This window comes from Fomitopsis serialis (genome assembly GCF_022376445.1).
Source record: "Fomitopsis serialis strain Sig1Antser10 chromosome Unknown B0H18scaffold_1, whole genome shotgun sequence".
Classification (NCBI taxonomy): Eukaryota; Fungi; Basidiomycota; class Agaricomycetes; order Polyporales; family Fomitopsidaceae; genus Fomitopsis; species Fomitopsis serialis.
In genome coordinates, this window is record NW_025954961.1 from 153780 (window position 1) to 171312 (window position 17533).

The following is a 17533-nucleotide window of genomic DNA, read 5'->3' on the forward strand; positions in this document are numbered from 1 at the left end:
CATTCGTAATGGCGGGAGCTTGCATGCATGGACGCTGACGTCTCCGTGTGGACGAGGCAGCCCCGAGACGTCGCGAACGACGAAGGACAAGAGGCGGATGCGCCGACGCCGCGTTCGCGTGGACGTCGCGGACGAGCCCGAGCACCGCGAGTCCCAACGTGCACCGATCGGCGAGCGCCCACACGTGGCTACCGATCTACACGCGGGTACTTCGGAGTCGGTCTTTTGAATTGAAGTGGTACAGGAATTGGCAATATGCTAGTACGTGGCACGGAAGCACGGAAGCATGGTACGAAACACTTGTGGCTACCATACCATATGTGCGTACACATCATGTGGCATTCGGCCTGGACTTGGAATCCATTCACTACCACTCCTACGAGGAGTTTGCTATGAGATCCATCTCTGTATCCGTGATAAATACCGTTGCATAATAGTATGTGATAGGTATGTGATAGGTTACACCGTGACACCTCGTAAATACATTGACGTACATATTGCAGATCTGGTCCATTCCTGTGACCGCGCCTTCACGACCTCACCATCATCTGCGCTTGAACACAAGCGGCGCCTTGACAGGACTGTCGGCCGCCACACGTCAGTACACTGCCGAGTATCACCCGAAGACACGAATACTCACTACAGCGTGATCGCGCTCTTACACCTCAACAGCCTCGCCTTCCGCTGCTCAAATGTCTCCGCGGCGTACTGCGGGTCGTCCACGACGTCGACCCGGTAGTGCTTGATCATGTACGTCAGGATCGCGACGCCCTCCGTCTCCGAGAACCGCCTGCCGAGGCACGACCGCGGCCCGCCGCTGAACGGCAGGAACGCGTCGCGCGGCCAGTCGCCTAGGAACCGGGAGGGTTTGAACGTGTACGGGTCATCCCAGTACCGCGCTGTTGTAACGATGGACATTAGTGTACATCTCCTCTCTGAATGTGCGCAGACGGCGCGTTGGGGGGTGGCGTACGGTTGTAGTGCAGGCCAGGCGTGTGGAGGACGAGTCCTGTGCCCTTGGGGCACGGAACGTTCAGCTTCTCGCCTGCCATGTTCTGAGTGACGAGGACGCTATCTTCTTGTGCACGTTTAGGGATGGCGTTCACCTGGCATGATCAATGGGTTTGCAGTTCCTATTGGCGCAGAAGGCAGTGACAATGAACCCATACCGGAGGGAACATCCGTAGGGTCTCCATGAAGACCGCCATCGGATATGTGAGTTTGCCCATCTCCTCATAGGCCTATAGTTGCAGCATCAGCGGCCGAAGTGCGTCGCATCTGCTACCAAATGTGGTTTGCTTACGGGGATCCTATCTTCGGGAACGACGCTCTGGATGTGCTGATAGAGGATCTCTTGCTCGTCTTGGTACAGTGCAAGCATAATGAATGTGAAGGCGAGGGTGTGTGCCGTGGTCTATGCGAAGTCTGTGTCAGCAATCGCTGCTTGAGCTACCAGCATGGGCACGCACCTCGTGTCCCGCGATCAAATAAACGAAGATGTTGCCTGCGTCGACGGGTGTTGTCAACGCCGACGCCAGAAGTGCAGCAGATGTAGAAGCACTCACCCATGAGCTCGCTGTCACTCAGCTTGATCGTCCCATCACTTTCATCTTCGTTCGCATCGAGCAGGCTGCTGAACAGGTCATACCGTTCTTGCTTCTTCTCTGAGTCCCTACGCCTCTGGATCATCTCCGTCATATATTTCTGTAGCGCAGGCGGATGATACCGGTGTGACCGTCGAGACCACACAATGATACTGGTGTGGACGGTACCTGGAGGTCCTCGTATGCCATCCGAAAGTTGCGCACGCGCTTTGTCGGACCCAGCTTGAGCAGCCATGATGGGAGGACAACCTTGAGCCAGAGATCGTTCGAGACGATATGCAGCGCATCCTGGTGCGACGCCGATATATCCTCAGCCTGAACCCAATCAGTCAATATTCAAAAGCACGACTCACTTTGAAGGGCATCACGTGCCCCGCCGGCACCGTCAGATCCTCCTGCCAGCTCATTCTCCGCCCGAAGCCCGCCACGCCAATGACGAACAACGCCATCGGGACGGTGAGGTCCACTATGTTGTCGACGGCGACGTCCGCCCTCCCGCCCAGAGCACGTCGCGGAGCTCGTGGACGATGAGCATCGTCTCGTCCCACACGAGGCGGTTGTTCCGCTCGGAGAAGGACGGCGCGGAGATCTTGCGGTGCCGCTTCCACTCGTCGCCCTCAGTCACGACGATGTTGGAGCCGTAGAAGGTCAGGATCTTGTACTGCTCGAGCGGTTTGGGGAAGCGCGTTCGGGCGGAGGTGACTTCCTGTGGGGACGCGGGAGAAGATGTGCGGCGGTCAATGGATGCCACAGGGATGGGACTGACCTTGATCGCGTCAGGGTCGGCGAGCATGAGCATCTTTCCAGGACTGGGGAGCCATCTGACCTATACGCGAAGACTCAGTTCCCGACTCTGGACGACCTGGGCCATGGTCATGTGTGCGGCTCATCGAGTAAGTGGACGTGGACAAGTGATGCAGCTCTGTGGCTCCATGAGATAGCCCGCCGAGCGGCCGAGCAGACAGGAGGCAATCAGCCCATCTCATGCTGGCTGTTACTGGTACATGCATTTCGTGCGCGCATGAGCGGATATGGAACTTCATATCCGTGTCGCAACATGCCGCGAAACGAAGTAGCCCATCGAGAATTCTTGTGTCTGGCAGATGCAGTCTGTGCAGGACAGGCAATGGCCGTGCCATGACCAGCGCATTCCCGAGCGCCTCTCCTAACACATGCACGATCGCCGCACACCTTGAGGAATCGTATGTACATACCGAGGAGATGACATCCGAGTCAAACCGCTGGAAGTCCTGATGCTTCTCCGTCCAGAGACTAAAGTTGCCCGCAGCCAAGTACGGGATGCGCCACTGTACGGTGAAGCTCTCCGGGCCGAAGACATAACGCAGGCCAGGGTAGTCCCTATCCCGGACACGAATTTGCCCTCAATTGGCGCCACAATAGAAGAAGCTGGAGACGTACCGGATGGAGCTGACAGCGGCGCGCCAGCCGAAGGATAGTTTGACGAACCAGAGGACGCCGACGGCAACAGCGAGGGCGAGGTAGGTCTGCATGGCGGCAGAGAGCAGGTCAATATGCGCAGTCCGTACTACTACCCACGGGGAGGGGAGATGTGATTCTTACCAGTGTGCACGGTCCTGCACGGCGACTCGGAGCGGATGGTAATGTCGTGATTCCTTGGCCTGGGAAGGTCGTGCTCCACGAAAAGCCCGTCGCCACCATGTCATGCGAGGCTGTCAGCGGAAGACATCTCGGAGTTGAAAGTGTCCACGCCTCGCCCGGTGGATGGCATCCTTCGCCTTCCCGTGTGAGCCTGTCCCACCGTCAGTCTGTGAGGCTATATAGCCTCGTTGATTGGACACTTCCTAAGTACCATGTGCTCACCAGAACAGTGCTCGTATCCTCCAAGTAGGATCCAGGCGGATGCAACCAACGAGCTATGAACGGACCAGGACAGTTCCTCGTCAGCATGATTGACCCGACCGCCGTCTCACGAGGTCAGCAGCGAGTGCCGGGACGCGCGGGCCGGTACTCCCCTGACGGGCACCTCCCACGCCAGCTGCGAAGGCTGGGAATGGACACCCATGCGCTCGGAAGACCGACGAGCTGCAGATATTCACAGCACAGACGGCGGCATTGAACATGTTCGTTCCACATCAAGCACGGTTCCGCTCAGGTTCCGCTGACTCCGTCGCCAATGACACAACTCGATCAATGTTTCGGCATACACGATCGGCGGCCCCGATCACTTTGCGCGCGCAATCACGTGACAGAATCCCTTGGTCAAGTTGGTTCTCGCCGCGGCCCTCGCAATTTGGGTCCTTGCCAACAGTTGGAGGATGCTCTGAACGCGCGTACTCATGTCTCCGACTCACAAAGAGACCTGTAACAAATATTTCTGGCGTGTTGCGCTGTCAGAAGGGATGTGACAACACGGCTTGAAGTTTGACCACAGCGAACTCACCCTCAAATATTCCTAACATTCGGTACAACAAATGGGAGACTGAGTCAACGCCTCTGTGCCATCCCCATGGACCTGGACGTCAACATCGTCGTTTTCGTACAATCAATTGTGCAATACAACAAGACATCATACATGTATCTATTATCTATCCTCATGCTCACTCCGTTCCTATTATCGACAGTCAAATGGTCCCATATGCAAGCCTATATACGCATTCGCACGAAACACATATCTCCTATCCAACTCGACTGGAGCTCACGTAGCTCAGCGCACTGGTGCTGCGCAGATGCGGGTCGCCCGGCGCCATCGGCACCACCACGTTCTGCCTCGTATTTGCCCACGTCCCCGGGCTCTGCGCCGCCGCCGCCGCCCGCAAGTCCTCCGAGCTCGCAAGGTACGCGACGTCTTTGTACGAGCTCGGGTCAAAGTGGGTGTAGCCCGACTGCCGCGAGTGTCCGCTGCCCACCGAGCTCGCCGACGGCACGCGCCGCAGCCCGGACGCCGCGCCCTTGGAGGAGAGCGGTCGGGACGTCGCCGCCGGCGTCAGCCCCGCGTTCAAGCTCAGGCTGCGCTGGTGGCCGTTGCCGCCTGCGAGTGACAGGCGTGAGGTGGACGAGCGCGGGCTGAACGTTGCGCCTGCACCGGGAAGCTGCATGCTCCCTGGATTGGGGCTCCACCTCGAGCCGTCCTGGTATATCGCCATGGAGGGCGCAGGGGCAGGGACCATGCGAGGCGAGCTGGGCGCAGGGATGTATCTCGCTTCACTCGGCGCAGGGATGGGCAAGGCTACATCATTCGGACGGGGACTCCACCGTGAGCCGTCGGGGTAGATCTGGCTGGCCGGGGCGGGTGCGGGGATCATGCGCGGAGAGCTCGGGGCAGGAATGTACTTCGGCTGGGTGGGCGTGTAGGGCCGGCTCGGAGCCGGGCCATAGTTCGTCTGCGTGGGCGTGATGGGCCGGTTGCCGGAGGGCTGCGTGGGTGGGTTGACGCTTGGCGGGCGGGAGCCCGGTAGTTCGTAGTTCATGCTCCCAGATGCACGGCTGGATGCCCGGGTGAGTGCGGGTGCGGGGACGTTTCGAGGGGGCCTGGCCTTCGAGCCCAATGACGAGGATGAGTGTGACAGCATCATGGGGACGACAGGGCCTTCGTCGGGTTCGGGCTGCTGGTAGAGTCGGTGCTGCGATGATCTCGGGGAGTACACAGGAGCGGGCATGGGCTGGTTGTAGATCATGGGAGGTGCGGCCATAGGTACAAAATTAGAAGGTAGCTGAGACATAGATTGAACATTTCCGATTGGGGGAGCATTCCTCATGGTAGGATGGGCAGGCGCGGGGAGCACGAATTGTTGTTGTGGTGTGCGCGAACGACGTACGGAGCCACTGGGAGCCAGTTTGCTTGATTCGAGGGGCTGCCCAGGGGATACCAGGGATTCGCTACCAGACTGTAAAGGAGACACAGTGCATCAGAAACCAGCTAAGACAACGGATGAAGACGTACTGGAAGCTGAATGCTGATCACAATCGACTCGTCCGAAGAGTGTCCTCTTCTATGACCTTCGAGGGGCAGAGGTGATGGTATGGAAGGACGGTTCAATGAACCAGACTGGACCTGTGGTGTCGCGTCGCAGACCCAGTAGCTGAGGAAGGAGGTCTCTCATAAGGCGAAGGAAGCCTCTCTTCCTCCGTCACGTCCGTCACGTATGGTTGGTAGCGGGTATGCTGAGCGGGGGTGGGAGAAGCCCGTGGATGCTAGCAAGGTCAACATGAGATCAACCTTTGCGATAGAAAGAGGGTAGGCTTGTACGCACACTCTCTGGGGATGCTTGCTTCTCGAGCCAATCTGCAACACTTGCATTCGAGTGCCTCACGTTCTCCGGCGGCTCATCTTGGATAGGTGGGTTTCTCCTCCGAGAACTACCAGCAGCAGACACGTCATCGCGTCTCGAGCTCCGCGACCCTGGACGCCTTCCAGCGTCGCTACCCAAGTAACCAGACCCAGGCCTCGATGACGGTGCAGGGAAGGTGATAGGTTCAGGCATTGTGCCGCCTCTCGCGCGAGCATCAGATGCAGGAGGGCTGAACTCAGCCTCAGGTATCGCGCTGAGGACGGGACCACGATCTCGACCGCCGCTTGGACGTGTGCGAGGTGCGTTGAGAAGGTCGAAGTCGGACATGGTCATCGTCGTCGACGGAAGCGACTCCGTCATGGATCTGGGAGAGGCAGGTCTTCTGTGGGCGTAATCTTGGGATACGCCTTGAGACAACGTTGGTGGCGCGCGCATAGTATCGTCCGTTTGCCTAGTAGTCGGAGGGGGGCGGGACAATTCATGAGGTGGAGGAAGTAAAATGTTGTTATCACTGCCGACGGACGGTACGTAGTTGTCTGGTAGGACAGTGTAGCTGGGATGGTGTGGCGCCGGCGACGCGGTTCGTATTGGAATTGGTCGAGTGAAGCCTTCCTCGTCCATGTTCGGCGGTGGCGGCCATGACTGGGGGCCAGATTGTCCTGGTCAGGGAGGGGAGCAGAAGACATGGTCGCAGGGGTCATGTTCTCCATAAATCGTGAACCTTGCACACCAGCATCAGGGTAGTCTCCGGCATGTCGCCTGCGCGAAGGGCCAGGATCATCGAGTGTATCTACGTCCGACCGTGGATTCGGAGGGATCGCACCGGTTGGGGGAGAGGGCAAGTTCAATACACCGGACGTATACTGTCTTGAAGGCGTAACACGCCCAGTCTCGTCGCCATCGTCGTCCATGTCCCCTTCCATTCTACTACCCGAAGGCAGACGGGCATCCAGACGAGGTGGGGGTGTCATACCCACCTCTTCGTACCCTCTTTGCAACCCTTCTTGGTAGCCCATGCGCCTCCCGTCCTCTCGCGCCCGCGTCACCAATTGCTGTTCCCTCAAGCGTCTCGCGGTAGATCGTGCCCGAGCTGCGACAGCCTCTGCATCATCTCTCTGGGCCTCTAGATCCTTCATGAGATCTTCACCCTTGAGCAGCTCCTTCTGCGCCACGTCCAGTTGGTCCCTGTACAGTCGCAACTCCTGTGCCAAGCGGTCTGCGTCGCGTTGTGCAATGATCCTCGCGTCGTTCACTTGCTTGAACCGTGCAGCCAGGTCGAGGGCTCGCTGCTCAGCGAGCTGGGCACGTTGGGTCTCGCCTTGAAGCCTTTCAAGTGCGGTCTCGAGAGTCCTGCGAGATTGCTTGACCTCCATGTCTTCGCTAACGAGCAGCTTGAGAAGCTCGCGATACGTGCTACTGCGGCGACGATCGCGCTCTCTCCTACTGGGTCGCCTCAGGCTGTTCCGCTCCGCAAGACTCACGCTGTCTCGGCTTTGTTCTATGCCAGACAACAATGCAGTCCGGGGAGACTCAGAGGGTGGATCCTCCCCTTCGTCCTCCTCTCTGCGCACCACGAAAGTCTCTCCATATTCCCTGAAGGAAATATGGATATTGAGGTTATGGAAGCGACATCGAACGCGAGGGCGTACCCATCCAAGATCTCATCCTCCTCCTCGTGCACAGGCCCGAAACGCGACATACCGTCTGATCAACCAAGTTCCAATTTCGAGCAAGTGCGGCAGAGCAAGATAGCGTTGTGATATGAGATGAGCAGCGGTATATTGTTCGAGTCCGACTGGAGTGGGTTGGGTACGATGCCTAAGACACGAGTAGGAATGCCTCCGATATTAGGCGCAAGGAAGGCGTCTAGCGATACCGTAGCCCCGAGGTCACGCCATGAGAGGGAGGCGGTGAGAAAGCGAGAACGTAACCGGCGCGCGGGCAGTGGACGGAGGGGAGGACGCGGCGCCACGGGCAGTTGAGTTGCACAACCGCCACAACCGCGGGCAGCTGACGAGAAAGGCAAGTGTTGTTTGTTCAAGAATGCTTCCGCTCGCCCATCTCCTCTTGCGTCCCTCCAGCCTCAGCCATGCTGCCCGCCGGCCGTTCTTTACCCTCCCCGACCTGTCGAACCTCTCGCCGTTCTCCCAGCCCAGCGGCTCAGAACCGGAACCACAAACTTATCATGAACGGAAGATCCTTCCGTATGTCAAGCGCTTGCTAGTCTGCGACATATCTGATGCCCATCGGTCTCACAGCTACAAACAGAGCCAGCTGTACAACGTCGTGACAGATGTAGATTCGTATCCGCACTTCCTGCCTTTCTGTATTTCTGCCCGCGCCCTCAGGCGCGTGCCGGCGTCCGATGACAAGCCGCTGACCATGCAAGCCGAAATGACGGTCGGATTCCTCTCGTTCAAGGAGTCTTATATCAGTGACGTGACATGTCTTCCGAACCGGTCTGTAGAGGTATGCTCTTCCTATCAAGAGGTCAAAAGAGGTGCAGGCTGCTCATGCTCGTCTGTGTCGTCTAGATTGCGGCATCGTCATCGACCCCGCTCTTCCGGACGCTCAACACAGTCTGGCGCTTCCAGCCAGCGTCGTCCGACTCGCCACACCCCAGCAGCAGACCTCCACTATCTGGACCATCCTCGTCAGCGATTGCGTCACATAACTCCCAGGATGCGGCAGAAGACAAGGGCCCAACTTTGGTCACGCTTGATCTCGCTTTCTCCTTCGCGAACCCAGTACATGCTGCAGTGTCTGCGGCATTCTTTGGACAAGTCTCGAAAATGATGGTTAAGGCCTTCGAGGAACGATGCCTCATAGTATATGGACCAGGAGAACAGTAGGAGAAGCGACGGTTTCCCATACCCACGGACGGCCTGAGATAGTAGATGCACATGCCTCTTGGCTAGCACGTCCCACTGTACACTGTCAATGAACTGACACGTATGCGCACAACACTTGTAGCCGTTGTCTCTGAATCACAGTACTCGTGGATCCCAGTTTGGGCATGGATGCGAGGTCTGCGCCTCCACTAACTTGCTCACTCATGGGACAACTTGGTTCAACAACGATCGACAAAAATAAGTTTCCACTACAACCGCATGAAGAGGGGAGCCTAGATCGTGTCAGAAGTCATCGAGATCCCAGACTTCGTTACTAGGCAGTCCTTTCTCATGACAATGGCAGGGTGGCCTGAACGATGAGTGAGTTGAACATTCAACAATGAGATACAGCGTAGTAGGTGCAACCCACCTCCACAGTATGGAGTTCACCCACGCCCATGCGAGTGTCCACTTCTTGCCTGGCTGGGCAAAGAACTCGATTACAGGTGCGCCCCTACGAGTTTGGCTGTAAGCTCAAGACTAGTTTTGAATGGGTAGGCACTTACTCAGGCGAGGCCGTCGTGCAGCCATACAAGAAGCTGATGGAAGCCGCAGTAGACGTGGCTGACCTTGTACACCGTCAAGGACAGACCTGGGTGGGTGTGAGAACAACCCGGTAGAACGAGCTCGAGTGCTCTCACCGAGAAAATATTAGCGCGAAGTGATAGAGTACTGAGGATCGAGCGTCGCGATGCCGGCATATATAGGTCCAGGGTCCGGAGTTTACGACTGGCTAGCTTTGGACCCTACAACATTGTTCTTCGAACATTTCCCGTGGGGGAACTTCGTTTCTGTAGAGAAAAGAAGACGGAAACGCTCTGCACCACTCCGACATTGATGTCCGCCGTTGAACGCCTTCAATGAAGCACGAGGCGACCCTATTCGTGACGATAACCGCCATGAGAACTATGATCGTGGGGCAAACATGGAAGGTCGAGACCCCCGCTGCGTCTCAATGGCTCGCACCTTAAACTGACCCTGCATGACAGGACGAGTGACGACCAAACCAGGCCGCAAAGCCGGTCGGTAGGTTAGGCACAGGACACCCTGACATTGGCAGAAGCATGATCCTATCGATAGTCAACCATGTCGACAGCCATCTCGGTGTGACTTCTGGTGTTCGCGCTCGGGGCATTGATACCCCTCATCGCACAGCGTTTGAACTTGAAGGTAAGCTCGGAGGGCGGGATGTCGTAACGAACACTGTTCTAGCGTGTCTGTCATTTCGTCATTGAAATGCATCAGTTCTCCTACTGCGGGCCTTCATGGCACCCACAGCGTGAACGGGACCCGCGCCTCTGGTCAATTGAATCGTTACTTAGCTTCTCAGGATCAGAGTCCAGACCCCACACTAGTGGTTATGCTTCCGGGTGCTGACCAACAGAGGGAACGGCGTCAACCAACGTCGACTTCGATCACTGTGCGGTTCCGAGCAGCATGTATGTCGAGCTTGCCCGTGGGGGATGCTGAGATTGTCTCGTGCGACCGTGAATGTTGGCGTTCTCAATAGGTCAAGTCGACCTGGGCAGAAGGCGCAATTAACGTGTGCAGAGATAGCGACTGAATGAAATGCATCACCGGCTTCACCCGACTGCAACGCGCCCGCCGTTCTCTATAACGGTTTCATTAAACGCAGTGGGGACTTCCAACAGGCTGTGGCTCAGGTACGGCCTTCTGCGCATGAAAGATCGGAACTTCGGCTTAATTGCCGACATCTTTGGGTTCTTATGGAATGGTGCAGCGAGGTGTGTAGGCGTCAGCACACATGATAGTGCCTGCTGAATGCAGACACGGGCAAGATGGCGAAGCCCCATAGCTCGGCGAAGTAGCATTAAGAGCTCGAAAGATAGATGGGCCGAAAGGTCTGGAGTGTGTTCTGCGATCCTCAATGGTGAGTTCCTGTACATGCGGTACTCATTGATGCTCACCTCACCGCGTCCATTGGCACTTTTCAAGGCCTCCTTTTGGCATTCTTCTCGAAACGATGCGCCGAGAAGTATGGGCCCGCCACCGAGATGACGAACGACGTAACAATCAAATTAAGACAACAGTCAATAAGTGATAAATACGCGCATCATGGACATGGCTACAGATCATCTTTTGATTACTTCGGCACGGTATCAGCCTCTGACTTAGCTTCCAGCACACTACTCATCGACGGAGTCATCGGGCAGCGCGAGAGCCTCCTATTCAGGCGACGTATTCAGCGTTCTCAGGACAATCGCGGGCGATCTACAGGCGGAGATTAGACTAATGAACAGGACGACACGCATTCCGTACTCACATGCCCCTCCTGCTGGCATTTGTAGCAGGTCTTGTTCTTGTTAGGGTTGCCGACAGCGACCGGAGTGTCAACGGTCGTGCCGGGAGCAGCGAGGCAGTCCCTGTGCATAAACCTGATAAGCTCAATTGATCTGCCCTGGACGGAAACAGACTTACCTCGCCATGTGGTTGGGACCTCCGCAACGGTAGCACTTCACAGGGGGGAGGGTAGACGTGTTCAGGGCGCGGCCAGGGGGAGGGGTGCGAGAAGCGAATCCAGCACCAGCACCACTTGCGTTAGGGCACGCCCGCGCGATATGGCCAAAGCGTCCGCAGTTCTACATTGGCGATGAGTGTCAATTAGGCATCGAACACGTTTGTATAGGCGCAGGACGTACGTAGCACTTTTGGCCGGAACCTTGTACCCTCAAGCTCGGGCACTCCGCCTGTATATGACCGACTCCGCCGCAGGAGTAGCATTGCTTCGCAGCGACAGAGCGGGGCTGCGGGCATGCAGACGACTCGTGTCCGGGCTGACGGCAGTTGTAGCAGAGACGCTGCTCCGACGTACAATTCTCCGCGATGTGTCCGACTATAACGGAGCTTGTGGTTTATGATCCTGCTGGTCGGAGAGGAAAGAACTAACGTACGGTTCCCGCACTTGAAACAACCCTTTCTACTGAACTGATACGCCATCCTGACCGATCGTCGACTCGGAGATCCTGAACCTGGCAATGACATTATGGCAGTCAGTGACTGGTGCGGTCGTGGCGTTCACAATGACGAGGCATACCTCGCGTCTTCCCTCTTCCAACGACTAAACCTCTCACTTACCTTCCCTCCTCCTGCGTAGGATAAGGACTGACGAGCAAGATGGGTGATCGAAATCAGGTGGGATACGGCGGTGTGAGGCGATCATCGGTGACCGTCGAGCCGGCCCTAAACGTCTGCTTACTGAGCGCAATATTGACCGTTATAACAGCAGTAAATGTCTTCAGTTAGTGTCACTGAAGTGGCCAATACTAGTACACTGTGACTTTGTTAACGCGCGGGACTTTGGTCGAGACTCGGGAGTGCTACGAGTTGCCTTCTTGCTCGACGTTGCGTGCATCTGATACTCTTCATGACTCTGTCCTGGCAGTGCCCACGCGTCTGTCATGAGGCCGCTCCCAAGACCAATGTACCTCGTCATATCGGCGAATACCAAGAAGTCAGTTTCATAACGTCTGCCAACCTCGGCTTTTGTAGTCGAAACCCGTGAAGCCAAAACGCCGGCCACTCCAGAGACTTTTCCTCAAAGAGTGTCTGTACCTCGTCGATGGTGTGGTTGATCTCGCAGACTTATAGTATGAACGCAGATATCATCGGAACTTCCATTGCTCCAGATGCCTCGTGCTGCTCCCCGCTCGGAGGTCGGCCCATTGCAAGTCAGCGGCGCACCGCAGAGGGGCTTAGGGCTAGCAGGACGGGCTGATGACATCGTGATCTGGATCTCCGCGCGCGCACTAGGCACTCGAGGAAGTATTTAAGGCGCATCGAGGTAGCCTCGTTTCATCGCGACTACCATCGCACCCCAGCTACAGGTCAAGAGGGTTAGCTGGCAAGGTGAGAGTCCCTCCCATGGTTACCTACTGCCCTTCTCGTGGCACTGACTCACGGTCGTCGGACCCAGGTGCATAGCGTCCGATCTATAGGATCCTCCCAGCGTGCAGCCATACCTCGCCCACCTGTATCCATCACGCTTCTTGTTAGGGGGAGGACTTATTTCGCTTGAGGTGCGTCTGAGCATTCTGCAAGTGCATCGCAGAAACAAACCATCACTACAGGCGAGCTGCTCGGCCGGCCTAAGGCGAAGTTGTCAAACATCCTAACAAGACGTGTAGTAGCAAGCGCGCGACGCGGGGCTCTATGCATGGCAGGCCTGATAGGTCGGATTCTATACGGTCGCCTCGGCGGTGAGTCTGATTCAATCTCTTGGTGTGCCGTTAACCCATGGTTCCCTTGATCGATTCTGTAGGTGATTCTTCCGTCGTTCTTCCAGGTAGTCTATGTTTGATATGCGACCTATGAGGCCCCTTCCCATACTTATGGGTGAATACGTTACATGAAACAATATGTTTATGACACAACGACCGCACTAGCACAGCATTGAGTGCGTCACATTCTTGGTGCGTCCATCTCTGAAAAGTGTGTTCGCCTCGCTTGCAGGGACTTGGTCAATCTGTCAGAACGCTGATCCCGCTGCTATATATGCACAACACAGACAGTATTGCCTTCTTGGGTTGCGTACCAGATGGCTGCAGCTCGAAACGCGGGCAGTTATGCTGTTTCGTGTTCACGATTTGCCCAATGCGCTACAGCGAAAGACATACATCACCAAAACAGCATTAGTCTTGAGTGCAGCCTCGGCGGAATCATAATCATAAGCATACCAATAACAGTATGATACCCACATTTCGCCCACACTGCTCATTTCAGTTCATGTTATTATCTCAAGGGGATACTGTCACTGGCCGCCCATGGTACCCAGCTCAGCCTGGTTCGATACAGTATGTCCCGTCCCCTAGTCTGCAGTTACTAGCTGTATCGATGCGCCCTCATTCTGTTAAATTTTGCAACAGATGCAAATATCGTGCAGCATATACATACTGTGGGTCCTCGTCTGTGCACTAGTATGACAGATCCTCAGAGACGATCCGAGGTCTGGGACCCCGATCAGCGATCGCTCTGACCGATCCGTACGGTCCTTCCAATAGTATGAGCGCCCGACTCGGGAGGATATTAGCACACTACCAGCTGGGCGATCCTCCATTGCGACTTTTCCCATGCAGCGTCCTCCACTCTCGCTGCATTCTAAGCTTACCTCGTCCCGTGCCATGCTGCGGATTCGGTACTCAGGCTTAGTAGCCTATCGCCACCTTGCATATATATGGCCATGATCTCGATTTCTCCGCCGTGCCGTTAGTCATGCCCTCTTCACCCCAATTCGGAGTCATAGATACGCTGCCGCATTCCCCAGCACTCCCTGCCCCGCCCACCCCTCACCTTCTTCCGCACGACCACTCGCGACAGCTTCCAGGATGGCAGAGAAGCGTCAGAAAGCAGTTGATCTCTCGCACCACCTGTCTGACGTGTCGCGGGCCAGGGCGACGTCCCCGTTGAAGGGCATGGCGAAATACCAAGGTCGGCCTGGCCTGATAAGCCTCGCTGGAGGTACGTCGCGAGCTCGTCTCCTATGGTTGCGTGATTTTGAGTTTGTTCAGGCCTGCCAAGCGAGGCATACTTTCCATTCAGTGGTATTAGCGGTGACGGTAAGTGTCAACGAAGCATGTCAAGTGACGGCGATCCTGAGCTTCGCTCGCATAGCGCTCGTCGCGGACTCGTTCTCCTTGAAGCCGACAGAACAAGAGTCCTCCATTTCTTGGTTCTGGAAGCTGTTCAGCCGGTCCAACAAGGAGAAGACCAACCCGATCACCATCCCGAAGTATGCTGAGCATCCGGCAGAGGATGTGAACCTGGCTGTCGCGCTACAGTATGGAATGGCCACAGGTCTTCCACAGCTCCAGAAGTTTATCAAGGAGTTCGTAGAGAAGATCTATCAGCCCGCATATGACGACTGTACCATCATGATGCATACGGGTAACACTGACGGGTGAGCCATTAGTTGAGCCATATTTCAAAGGCTTATGTAGATCGTCTAGATGGTCGCGATGTATGCAAACTCTCATGAACCCGGGCGAGTACCTCTTGACGGAGGAGTGGACGTACCCTTCTGCCGTGGCATCGAGCAAGCCGTATGGCATCAATGCTATCCCCGTCGCCATGGACAAGGACGGGATGAGCCCTGTTGCTCTGCGCAAGGTTCTTGCTGAGTGGGATACGACCACCCAGGGCAAGCGGTGCGCAATTGCCTCTGCAATGTCATAATACCCCTGGGCTGACATGACACAGCCCTCATGTCATTTACACGGTTCCCGTTGGCCAAAACCCTGTAGGTTCGGTGCGTATCTTTGTTGCTCGTGGAGTATGCCGAGACTTACCTCATCTCAGACCATGGGTGCTGCGCGCAAGAAAGAGATCTACGATGTCTGCGTCGAATACGGTGAGTACTCAGAAGAGTCCGTAGGAATACCATGTGTCGCATATTGAGCATTTGCTATTTCAGACCTCGTCATTGTAGAGGACGACCCCTATTTCTTTTTGCAGCAAGGGGAATACGTCCCCAAGGCAAGCCGTGCCGAGTCTGCAGATACCACGTCCGAGGACGCTTGGCTCGCTGGACTCGCACCGAGTTTCCTGAAGTTTGACTATCAGGGACGAGTGATCCGTTTGGACACCTTCTCGAAGGCAAGTCATAGATGCGAAAGGCTAGAATGCAACCTCTCACGCGGATGTCTATCATCAGTACATTGCCCCAGGTTCGCGGCTCGGTTGGCATACGTGCAATCCGATGTTTGCGGAGAGGCTTGAGAGGCAGGGTGAGACATCTGCCCAAGCACCGTGTGGCTTCGGTCAGGTGAGCGTCGCCAGAGCTCGGTTTCAGTGGCCTTCGATTGAACACGTGTCTCGTAGTCGCTGGTAACCCAGCTCTTGTACCACTGGAAGATGGAGGGCTACACCCGCTGGCTGCACGGTTTGGCCTCTCAGTATAAGATCCGCCGCGACTGGTTCATAGACTGCCTCGCGGAGGAGCTTCACCTTGAGGCGACCACCTCAAACGCGGTCAGCTTCTGGAAGGACTGCGTCGTGTACGATGCGTACGCGAAGCGCAGCAACGGGTGGATGATGTCGGAGAAAGACTCGGTAGGCACTAAGATGCTGAGCTTCGTCCCTCCGACCTCCGGGATGTTCGTGTGGGTGCGTGTTCATCCATTCGCTCTCCTTTGGAGCCGCCCGGTGTTGAGTTATGTAATCGTTGGATTAGATCAAGGTCCACTTCGACAACCTTCCTGCGTATAGGAGGGGTCGAGAAGGCGAGGAGAGCCCAGAGATCCAGCTGTGGACCAAGTTTGCGGATGCAGGCGTTCTCATCGCCCCCGGATGGTTCTTCGCCGCGGACGTCGAGAACCCGCCTACGGACGAGATGGAGGGTCACTTCCGTGTCAGCTTCAGCAACGCAGACGTACGTTATCGCGTCGCTTCCTCCTTGACGTCGGTTTGCTCACAGTGCGTCCTTGCGCAGTTTGCAGCACTGAAGAAGGCCGCCCAGATCATCGCCAGGGAGACAGATAAGTTCTTCAAGGCGTAGAGTGGTTGGCGAGCTGTGGATCGCTATGTTGAGACTTGTTGTACACTGGCGTGTCTTATGTATATTAGTGGATGGTTTCACCGAGGTCGGATCTGAAGATCTGAAACATGAGCGAGGTTGTGTGATGACCCGATCCCGCTGGTCTCGCCTTGTATACGTCACAGGATGAGCACGCCAGGGACGTTAAGATTTTCGGGCCCAATAGTATTCGTGTATCTCTAAGGCATGCTACATCAAGAACTGCGACTAGCTCAATACATGAGCTCGTAGGCCCGCTTGCCAGCCTTCTTCTTGGGGGGAGGCGGCGGAGGAGCAGCTGACTTGCACAAGTGGGAAAACTGCTGCTCAAGGAGCAGCTTGAGCGCTGCTGCGTTGGCCTACGGAGGACGTCAGTAGAAAGCCTCGGCATCACAGTAGCAGGTGGCTCACGGCGCCAGTGTGCTTCGCCTTGCCCCAGTCTATCAAGTGGGCCTGGGTGATCTGGTCGTTGAACAGGATGTTGCTCGTGTGAGGGTCATCGTGCAACCACTCGTGAGCTTTCGCAACTGCAACGATCTGCTCGACCGCGACGTGGATTGCTCCGGCGACGACCTCCTGGCACTTGGTCGTGTCCGACTTCGCGTTGATGTACTTCGAGGTATGCTCAATCTCTACGCCGGGAGACTTCTTGATAACGAGCCAGCGGCCTCCGGATTGATCCTTGCCGCTCGCGATCGCGTCGCCAACCTGCGAGGCATCACTGTTACTGAACGCATTCCATGAGCGACGAAGATACTTACGGCTGTGGTGGCCTCGATTTCCTGCTCTGAGATCTTCTTCTTGGCGAAGGCCCCGGCGTGTGGGCCTGACGTGACTGTGTAGACCTCTGAACCGCTCTCGCCCTGTGCGTGATGCTTCTTCAGGTGAAACTCCTCAGACCCGAGTTTGATCGAGATCTCCGCGTCAGCTGCAATACGGCTTGAGTCACGGACAACTGATAAGTGCATGCTTAGGCTTACAACGTTCGTACAGTCTGGGTACAGCCTGCGCTATGCTGCGAATAGCAGGGTTAGACGCAGACCGAGCGATGATCTCGTGGGCCTAGGGGGCCAACGTTGAGCGGTTGCTGGAGAAGATGCATGGAAAGACTCACGTCAGAGAGCGCTGGGACCGGAGCACTGCTGGAAAGAAGTGCAAGGCATGAAAGAATGACGGGGAACAAGATGAAACGCATGACGATTAAGTGAGCTGTCGAGTAATAAGTCGTAAGCAAGGAAG

The 17533-nt window shown here is 56.2% G+C and overlaps 6 protein-coding genes across 6 annotated transcripts; 3 read left to right on the forward strand and 3 right to left on the reverse strand.

Moving 5' to 3' along the window:
* Window positions 1-382: 382 nt before the first annotated feature.
* Window positions 383-3714, reverse strand: B0H18DRAFT_965242 (cytochrome P450). Its single transcript, XM_048043243.1, has 15 exons — window positions 3447-3714; window positions 3186-3375; window positions 3024-3109; window positions 2819-2963; window positions 2371-2430; window positions 2153-2310; window positions 1958-2096; window positions 1773-1892; window positions 1566-1704; window positions 1470-1504; window positions 1304-1414; window positions 1170-1241; window positions 974-1106; window positions 641-899; window positions 383-581 (listed from the first exon to the last, which is right to left on the reverse strand). The coding sequence occupies exons 2-15, from the start codon at window positions 3282-3284 to the stop codon at window positions 545-547; spliced, it is 1593 nt and encodes a 530-aa protein (XP_047900864.1). The 5' UTR covers window positions 3285-3375; window positions 3447-3714; the 3' UTR covers window positions 383-544.
* A 1751-nt stretch (window positions 3715-5465) lies between these two features.
* B0H18DRAFT_965246 (uncharacterized protein) lies at window positions 5466-7838 on the reverse strand. The gene is made up of 5 exons (XM_048043244.1): window positions 7525-7838; window positions 6597-7468; window positions 5837-6534; window positions 5633-5777; window positions 5466-5582 (listed from the first exon to the last, which is right to left on the reverse strand). Exons 1-5 carry the CDS (start codon window positions 7572-7574, stop codon window positions 5503-5505), a joined length of 1845 nt encoding a protein of 614 aa, XP_047900865.1. The 5' UTR covers window positions 7575-7838; the 3' UTR covers window positions 5466-5502.
* B0H18DRAFT_1205353 (dehydrase and lipid transport-domain-containing protein) lies at window positions 7839-8912 on the forward strand. Its single transcript, XM_048036127.1, has 3 exons — window positions 7839-8079; window positions 8134-8344; window positions 8410-8912. The coding sequence occupies exons 1-3, from the start codon at window positions 7919-7921 to the stop codon at window positions 8725-8727; spliced, it is 690 nt and encodes a 229-aa protein (XP_047900866.1). The 5' UTR covers window positions 7839-7918; the 3' UTR covers window positions 8728-8912.
* Window positions 8913-10774: 1862 nt separating this feature from the next.
* On the forward strand, window positions 10775-11913 carry B0H18DRAFT_965250 (uncharacterized protein). Its single transcript, XM_048043245.1, has 4 exons — window positions 10775-10998; window positions 11051-11150; window positions 11206-11366; window positions 11427-11913. Exons 2-4 carry the CDS (start codon window positions 11051-11053, stop codon window positions 11643-11645), a joined length of 480 nt encoding a protein of 159 aa, XP_047900867.1. The 5' UTR covers window positions 10775-10998; the 3' UTR covers window positions 11646-11913.
* A 2021-nt stretch (window positions 11914-13934) lies between these two features.
* On the forward strand, window positions 13935-16308 carry B0H18DRAFT_1618 (PLP-dependent transferase). Its single transcript, XM_048036926.1, has 11 exons — window positions 13935-14241; window positions 14292-14339; window positions 14395-14680; window positions 14730-14927; window positions 14980-15028; window positions 15079-15130; window positions 15194-15375; window positions 15434-15544; window positions 15601-15885; window positions 15953-16150; window positions 16211-16308. Exons 1-11 carry the CDS (start codon window positions 14109-14111, stop codon window positions 16274-16276), a joined length of 1608 nt encoding a protein of 535 aa, XP_047900868.1. The 5' UTR covers window positions 13935-14108; the 3' UTR covers window positions 16277-16308.
* A 219-nt stretch (window positions 16309-16527) lies between these two features.
* On the reverse strand, window positions 16528-17489 carry B0H18DRAFT_1112245 (uncharacterized protein; the record flags this gene model as incomplete). The annotated part of the gene is made up of 5 exons (XM_048032786.1): window positions 16528-16653; window positions 16706-17002; window positions 17056-17222; window positions 17275-17356; window positions 17409-17489. 5 exons carry the CDS (start codon window positions 17487-17489, stop codon window positions 16528-16530), a joined length of 753 nt encoding a protein of 250 aa, XP_047900869.1.
* Window positions 17490-17533: the final 44 nt, after the last annotated feature.

Bases quoted from the DNA above. Each gene is read 5' to 3' on its own strand.
- B0H18DRAFT_965246 (XM_048043244.1), bottom strand. From the start codon at position 7,574: ATGTCGCGTTTCGGGCCTGTGCACGAGGAGGAGGATGAGATCTTGGAT. The intron at 5,778-5,836 runs GTGCGTACAAGC...TGACCTTGCTAG, and splicing joins AGCAAGCATCCCCAGAGAGT to CATCCACGGGCTTCTCCCAC. The intron at 5,583-5,632 runs GTCTGGTTCATT...TGCCCCTCGAAG, and splicing joins GACGCGACACCACAGGTCCA to GTCATAGAAGAGGACACTCT.
- B0H18DRAFT_1618 (XM_048036926.1), top strand. From the start codon at position 14,109: ATGGCAGAGAAGCGTCAGAAAGCAGTTGATCTCTCGCACCACCTGTCT. The intron at 14,681-14,729 runs GTGAGCCATTAG...TAGATCGTCTAG, and splicing joins CATACGGGTAACACTGACGG to ATGGTCGCGATGTATGCAAA. The intron at 15,376-15,433 runs GCAAGTCATAGA...GTCTATCATCAG, and splicing joins GTTTGGACACCTTCTCGAAG to TACATTGCCCCAGGTTCGCG.
- B0H18DRAFT_965250 (XM_048043245.1), top strand. From the start codon at position 11,051: ATGCCCCTCCTGCTGGCATTTGTAGCAGGTCTTGTTCTTGTTAGGGTT. The intron at 11,151-11,205 runs CTGTGCATAAAC...AAACAGACTTAC, and splicing joins CGGGAGCAGCGAGGCAGTCC to CTCGCCATGTGGTTGGGACC. The intron at 11,367-11,426 runs CTACATTGGCGA...CGCAGGACGTAC, and splicing joins TGGCCAAAGCGTCCGCAGTT to GTAGCACTTTTGGCCGGAAC.
- B0H18DRAFT_965242 (XM_048043243.1), bottom strand. From the start codon at position 3,284: ATGGTGGCGACGGGCTTTTCGTGGAGCACGACCTTCCCAGGCCAAGGA. The intron at 2,431-2,818 runs GTATGTACATAC...CTTCGCGTATAG, and splicing joins ACTCGGATGTCATCTCCTCG to GTCAGATGGCTCCCCAGTCC. The intron at 1,505-1,565 runs GTGAGTGCTTCT...CCGTCGACGCAG, and splicing joins GAGTGACAGCGAGCTCATGG to GCAACATCTTCGTTTATTTG.
- B0H18DRAFT_1205353 (XM_048036127.1), top strand. From the start codon at position 7,919: ATGCTTCCGCTCGCCCATCTCCTCTTGCGTCCCTCCAGCCTCAGCCAT. The intron at 8,080-8,133 runs GTATGTCAAGCG...TCGGTCTCACAG, and splicing joins CATGAACGGAAGATCCTTCC to CTACAAACAGAGCCAGCTGT. The intron at 8,345-8,409 runs GTATGCTCTTCC...TGTGTCGTCTAG, and splicing joins TTCCGAACCGGTCTGTAGAG to ATTGCGGCATCGTCATCGAC.